The sequence below is a fragment of the Leptodactylus fuscus genome, chromosome 1 (assembly GCF_031893055.1).
Source record: "Leptodactylus fuscus isolate aLepFus1 chromosome 1, aLepFus1.hap2, whole genome shotgun sequence".
NCBI lineage: Eukaryota > Metazoa > Chordata > Amphibia > Anura > Leptodactylidae > Leptodactylus > Leptodactylus fuscus.
In genome coordinates this window covers 288,599,656-288,606,704 of record NC_134265.1, presented here as the reverse complement: position 1 = coordinate 288,606,704, position 7,049 = coordinate 288,599,656, and the positions used below count along the sequence as shown (strand labels likewise).

The 7,049-nt window shown below is 39.8% G+C and overlaps 1 protein-coding gene across 5 annotated transcripts in view; it reads right to left on the bottom strand.

Annotated features, from left to right (window-relative positions):
• Positions 1-270: 270 nt before the first annotated feature.
• Positions 271-7,049, bottom strand: part of GRIA2 (glutamate ionotropic receptor AMPA type subunit 2) — a 145,611-nt gene continuing 138,832 nt past the window's right edge. For 3 of the 5 annotated variants that reach the window (XM_075288166.1, XM_075288149.1, XM_075288142.1), the window contains one exon: positions 271-1,663. In XM_075288166.1, coding sequence (XP_075144267.1) covers positions 1,508-1,663 — 156 coding nt within the window. In that variant the 3' untranslated portion in view covers positions 271-1,507. The remainder of the gene's footprint in view (positions 1,664-7,049) is intronic. The other 2 variants (XM_075288157.1, XM_075288154.1) reach the window with 1 other exon arrangement.

The window sequence follows — 7,049 nt, the reverse complement described above, 5'->3', positions numbered from 1 at the left end:
GTTATAGGCAACCAGCTACAAGTTATTACCTTTCAATATAATCCTGCCTGTGATGAAAATAAGTTGACCGCTGAAAATTGATCTCTACAAAATGGGAAGTTTCATCCTATTGTGAGGCTTAGTTGATAGCGGCAATATAGTATCATTTTAAAATAGATAAATGATGAAAAAAAAGAAATGTTCAAAATAAAATCCTGATTTAAATAATAGATAATATTGTGGTGATAGACTTAGCTTAATATAATTATTACAGATGTAATTGAATGTAATAACTCGCCACACCATGATAACTTAACACAAAAGCCAGTGAAAGCAGTGGAAAGTCATATTAAAGTGACTGGCAACTGGTTGCCATTAAACGTCTAACTTGGCTCCATCTGTAAATCTATAAGTAAGATATGAAGTGGTTACTGAATATCACCATTATACATGTCACTTCAGACAAATTTTTTGAATTTTCAAATGTTTTATAAAGAAGAGTCACAAATCCGATATCAGTTATAGGTGAAGTTCGGTCACTAGTGTTTAACTACAATATCAAGAAGAAAACTTGTTTCCCGTGTTTATATGCTAGGCACAGGAGTTCCCGCAAGGTGATATCACTTTGGTGCATATCATTATCCGATTGTATTCAACACATATGCCAAATCACAACTTCCATGTATTACGCCCATTATCTCATGAGAACTGAAATGAACAGAAAAGAAGTTAAATTGGTGAAATTCCAATGGAAAATGTTCATTCTGGAGATAAAATCATAGGAAACAAAAAAAAAGTTTTATTTTCAATACTGAACATAATCAAGTGTTCTGAATGTAACATCAATGTTAAAGATTAGAATATACAGAACTGCTTTGCTTTTATCAATTATAATAATACTTTGTTACACAACCCCATTGTTTTATATAGGATTAATTTCTCTTCAGCAAATGTATATTTGGCTTTGAAAATATGCATCTAATGATGTAACCCTTATGTTCCTCTTATAGTATTTTTTATATATACAACCAGAATGGAAGCAATTTATTGAAAAGCCATTGTTTCCTTTTTTTCGAAAATACCAAAAAATATTTTTTTTCCATGTTTAATGTTTTATTTTTTCTCTTTTTATCTTATAAAATGTCACATCTTGATGCAGTTGATGTCAAGTGTGCTTAAGTCATATGAATCAAGAGACTAACAACGGTGGCTTCAGAAACTGGTGTGTTGCCTGTACAACGAGTTAAGTCAGATTAAACAGATCTTCCAATTTTAGCTGTGCATGTCAGTCAAGCTTCGTCTTGAATAAGTGTAGAAAATTGAGTTGTGTTTATGCTTTATATTTTTGTTTCCCTTTTATTTCCAGCCAAGCATCCATTTTGCTATTTCAAGATGAAATCCACAGAGATGATAGAATTCTTGTTCGGAAAATAAAAAGTCTTCAAGATATTGGATGCCTCTTTCACCACGTTGACAATAAACGCACAAGAAAGACCATTGTGTAAGGCACTCAAAAGGTTCTTATCAATCACGAGAGATCAGTCACACTGACATTCATTCTCATGCCAGGACTCACTGCATGCACTGCTTTTGGAAATTCTGGTGTCAGAACACGTCCATTTTCCCCAGCAATTCCTGTAATTGACAGCCTTGCCTTGTTCCTCATGACATCACTGAAGGATATCTTAAATACAAAGGGAAAATAAAGAATGTAACATATTCATAGTATGAAGTGTAATGCATAAGATATATACGTTCCCTTGGCTCAAACACAAAAACAAGTTAACAAAGGTCTACGGTAGTCACAATATTTTGAAGCACATTGAAAATGGTTAGAAGCCACTATAGGAATGTTATGTTGTTAGTTTTCTGAACATTCAAATGTGTTTGTGCATGTTAAACACACTGGGGTAGATTTACTAAGATTATCTTGTTGAAATGTAATAACTTCCTAAAATACCTCCTTTCGAAAACTAAATAATAGAAATTCTACACATGTCATCTTTGTGACCATGAATATAAGCCCACAGATGCCTGTAAATCATATAGTAATGGGAAATGACCTTTAGGTTAGACGGAGTAATTTCAAGTGTTCCCTAGTCTACTATCTGTATCATAAGAGAGGATCCTGGAGTCTTACCTTTACTTAAGTACTTATGTATGTATGCATGGAGACATACTGAAAGCTTTTATTCAGTCCCTTTAGTTTGTAAGTGTATATATGTAAATTCACAAATATTTTAATCAATTGCAAAATTGATGTACAAGGTAAATTAACAAGGCAAATATAAAGAAAAGGTTTAAATAGAAAGAATATAAATGTACGAAGCAAAAAAAGGTTTTTATGTCAGGGCTCTAATGCAACACACAACCTCAATAGACTAGTATGTACAGTGTTGTTCTAGAATCTACTGTACAGATGACCTAGTAGCTCAGCCGGTGTCAGCCACATAACTTTTCTTGTGCTTGTACTTTGCTTCTTCATGATCTGATTTGAATTTTGCAGTAGGGGTTTTCAGCCCCGAAACGCGTAAGAGGTTCATGATGTTTTTCTGACCTTTCCAATAGAGATTTATACTTTTATTACATTAATTAAAAGCTAAATTTTACAAATATTTTGGCCAATTTGTTGGCTTGCTTGATAACTTTGGATTTTGGATTTTTACCCTGATGTGTGTATAGAAGTCCTAGACTGACAAAGTATCCCAATCATAAATTTCTAGCGAATCATTTACAATTCTGTGAATACATACTATGCATATATATTACTTTGGTCTGTGTGATGTTTTTATATATTCACACATATACTGTACACAGGATTATCACTGCAAACTAGAACAGCACAGGTTTACTGTACTATATATGGAGCATCTCAATAGTTTTTCACCTATGACAGGGGTAGAGCAAACAAATAATTTGTGCAATTTCAATGTAACGTGTCTGTCAAGCTGTAACTTTCTAGCATGTTATAAACTCAAAGCACATCAACTTACTTTTCACTTTACATAGTGCAATATTTAAGCAGTTTCACTGCACCTTTCAAAGATCCTTAAACTAAGAGTTTCTATATGTTTAAGATTAGCTAATTGTAAAGGTATTTGAGTGAAATTGTGGAGCCTCAGAAACAGAGAGGGGAAATCTTATTAATCTGTACATTGCTGAAGGGCAGTGCCATTAAAAGTTTAGTTTTAGGTGATTCATGTGCTATGGAAAAAAGTATGCTTCAAAATGCTTTTATGAGAAAAATGCATTATAAAAGTGTGTCATTATTATTATTACAAATGTTTGTCATTGAATAATAACACTATACACTATAAAGTGTGTGCAAAGTTCCTAAATCATTTAAAAAATATCAATCCCACCATTATTATTCTACTTTTGTTCTGAGCTATTAACCTTATATTACAGGTCAGTATTACAGTAACCTCAAATCTATATGTATCTATAACAAATTTATATGATTATTAGAGATGAGCGAACACTAAAATGTTCGAGGTTCGAAATTCGATTCGAACAGCCGCTCACTGTTCGAGTGTTCGAATGGGTTTCGAACCCCATTATAGTCTATGGGGAACATAAACTCGTTAAGGGGGAAACCCAAATTCGTGTCTGGAGGGTCACCAAGTCCACTATGACACCCCAGGAAATGATACCAACACCCTGGAATGACACTGGGACAGCAGGGGAAGCATGTCTGGGGGCATAAAAGTCACTTTATTTCATGGAAATCCCTGTCAGTTTGTGATTTTCGCAAGCTAACTTTTCCCCATAGAAATGCATTGGCCAGTGCTGATTGGCCAGAGTACGGAACTCGACCAATCAGCGCTGGCTCTGCTGGAGGAGGCGGAGTCTAAGATAGCTCCACACCAGTCTCCATTCAGGTCCGACCTTAGACTCCGCCTCCTCCGGCAGAGCCAGCGCTGATTGGCCGAAGGCTGGCCAATGCATTCCTATGCGAATGCAGACTTAGCAGTGCTGAGTCAGTTTTGCTCAACTACACATCTGATGCACACTCGGCACTGCTACATCAGATGTAGCAATCTGATGTAGCAGAGCCGAGGGTGCACTAGAACCCCTGTGCAAACTCAGTTCACGCTAATAGAATGCATTGGCCAGCGCTGATTGGCCAATGCATTCTATTAGCCCGATGAAGTAGAGCTGAATGTGTGTGCTAAGCACACACATTCAGCACTGCTTCATCACGCCAATACAATGCATTAGCCAGTGCTGATTGGCCAGAGTACGGAATTCGGCCAATCAGCGCTGGCTCTGCTGGAGGAGGCGGAGTCTAAGGTCGGACCTGAATGGAGACTGGTGTGGAGCGATCTTAGACTCCGCCTCCTCCAGCAGAGCCAGCGCTGATTGGCCGAATTCCGTACTCTGGCCAATCAGCACTGGCTAATGCATTGTATTGGCGTGATGAAGCAGTGCTGAATGTGTGTGCTTAGCACACACATTCAGCTCTACTTCATCGGGCTAATAGAATGCATTGGCCAGCGCTGATTGGCCGAATTCCGTACTCTGGCCAATCAGTGCTGGCCAATGCATTCTATTAGCTTGATGAAGCAGAGTGTGCACAAGGGTTCAAGCGCACCCTCGGCTCTGATGTAGCAGAGCTGAGGCTGCACAAGGGTTCAAGCGCACCCTCGGCTCTGATGTAGGAGAGCCGAGGGTGCACTTGAACCCTTGTGCACCCTCAGCTCTGCTACATCAGAGCCGAGGGTGCGCTTGAACCCTTGTGCACACTCTGCTTCATCAAGCTAATAGAATGCATTGGCCAGCGCTGATTGGCCAATGTATTCTATTAGCCTGATGAAGTAGAGCTGAATGTGTGTGCTAAGCACACACATTCAGCTCTACTTCATCGGGCTAATAGAATGCATTGGCCAGCGCTGATTGGCCAGAGTACGGAACTCGACCAATCAGCGCTGGCTCTGCTGGAGGAGGCGGAGTCTAAGATCGCTCCACACCAGTCTCCATTCAGGTCCGACCTTAGACTCCGCCTCCTCCAGCAGAGCCAGCGCTGATTGGCCGAATTCCGTACTCTGGCCAATCAGCACTGGCTAATGCATTGTATTGGCGTGATGAAGCAGTGCTGAATGTGTGTGCTTAGCACACACATTCAGCTCTACTTCATCGGGCTAATAGAATGCATTGGCCAATCAGCGCTGGCCAATGCATTCTATTAGCGTGAACTGAGTTTGCACAGGGGTTCTAGTGCACCCTCGGCTCTGCTACATCAGATTGCTACATCTGATGTAGCAGTGCCGAGTGTGCATCAGATGTGTAGTTGAGCAAAACTGACTCAGCACTGCTAAGTCTCTGCATTCGCATAGGAATGCATTGGCCAGCCTTCGGCCAATCAGCGCTGGCTCTGCCGGAGGAGGCGGAGTCTAAGGTCGGACCTGAATGGAGACTGGTGTGGAGCGATCTTAGACTCCGCCTCCTCCAGCAGAGCCAGCGCTGATTGGTCGAGTTCCGTACTCTGGCCAATCAGCGCTGGCCAATGCATTCTATTAGCCCGATGAAGTAGAGCTGAATGTGTGTGCTTAGCACACACATTCAGCTCTACTTCATCAGGCTAATAGAATACATTGGCCAATCAGCGCTGGCCAATGCATTCTATTAGCTTGATGAAGGAGAATGTGCACAAGGGTTCAAGCGCACCCTCGGCTCTGATGTAGCAGAGCTGAGGGTGCACAAGGGTTCAAGTGCACCCTCGGCTCTCCTACATCAGAGCCGAGGGTGCGCTTGAACCCTTGTGCAGCCTCGGCTCTGCTACATCAGAGCCGAGGGTGCGCTTGAACCCTTGTGCACACTCTGCTTCATCAAGCTAATAGAATGCATTGGCCAGCACTGATTGGCCAGAGTACGGAATTCGGCCAATCAGCGCTGGCCAATGCATCCCTATGGGAAAAAGTTTATCTCACAAAAATCACAATTACACACCCGATAGAACCCCAAAAAGTTATTTTTAATAACATTCCCCCCTAAATAAAGGTTATCCCTAGCTATCCCTGCCTGTACAGCTATCCCTGTCTCATAGTCACAAAGTTCACATTCTCATATGACCCGGATTTGAAATCCACTATTCGTCTAAAATGGAGGTCACCTGATTTCGGCAGCCAATGACTTTTTCCAATTTTTTTCAATGCCCCCGGTGTCGTAGTTCCTGTCCCACCTCCCCTGCGCTGTTATTGGTGCAAAAAAGGCGCCAGGGAAGGTGGGAGGGGAATCGAATTTTGGCGCACTTTACCACGTGGTGTTCGATTCGATTCGAACATGGCGAACACCCTGATATCCGATCGAACATGTGTTCGATAGAACACTGTTCGCTCATCTCTAATGATTATAGAAATATCACATATCTATGTATTTTTTATGTTTAACGTTTTTTTTTCAAGATAAAAATCCTGCTATATTCCAAGACCCATGACATTTTTATTATTTCATAGATGGAACTGTATAAAGGCTTGTTTTATATGTGATGAGCTGTGTTTTTATTGGTACCACTTTAGTGAAACATATGACTTTTTAGTCACATTTTGTTCAATATTTTGGCAAGTGGTAGGAACAAAACATAATAACTATAACATATTTTTGTCTCTTTTACAATGCTCATTGTGTAATATAAGTGACACATTTGTTTTATAGCATAGATTGTTACGGTTTTTTCATTTCTAGATTGTTACTTTTTTCTTTTTAGATTTAGATTTGATACAATTAACCTTTTTAATTTTCTTTCTTCTTGTGTTACTATGGTATCAGACCGTATAATAACTCGATTACTGATGTAATACACTTCTATACATATAATAGGTGTGCAGAGATTGCAGACCTGGCTGCCATGACAACTTATCAAGTACCTGACATATTTTGGAAGTGTCAAGTGAGTGATACAAGCAGTTTTTCTCTCAAAGGATCAACAAATTAGAAAAAAAGATTGCCTGGAGTGATGGATATCAGTATATTAACAGTACCAGAATAGAAAACCCCCCTGATCTAAAGTTTTATTTTCATCCCTTTTAGCCTCTTTACTCACCCTCTACAGTTCTGGTCTCTTCATTTTG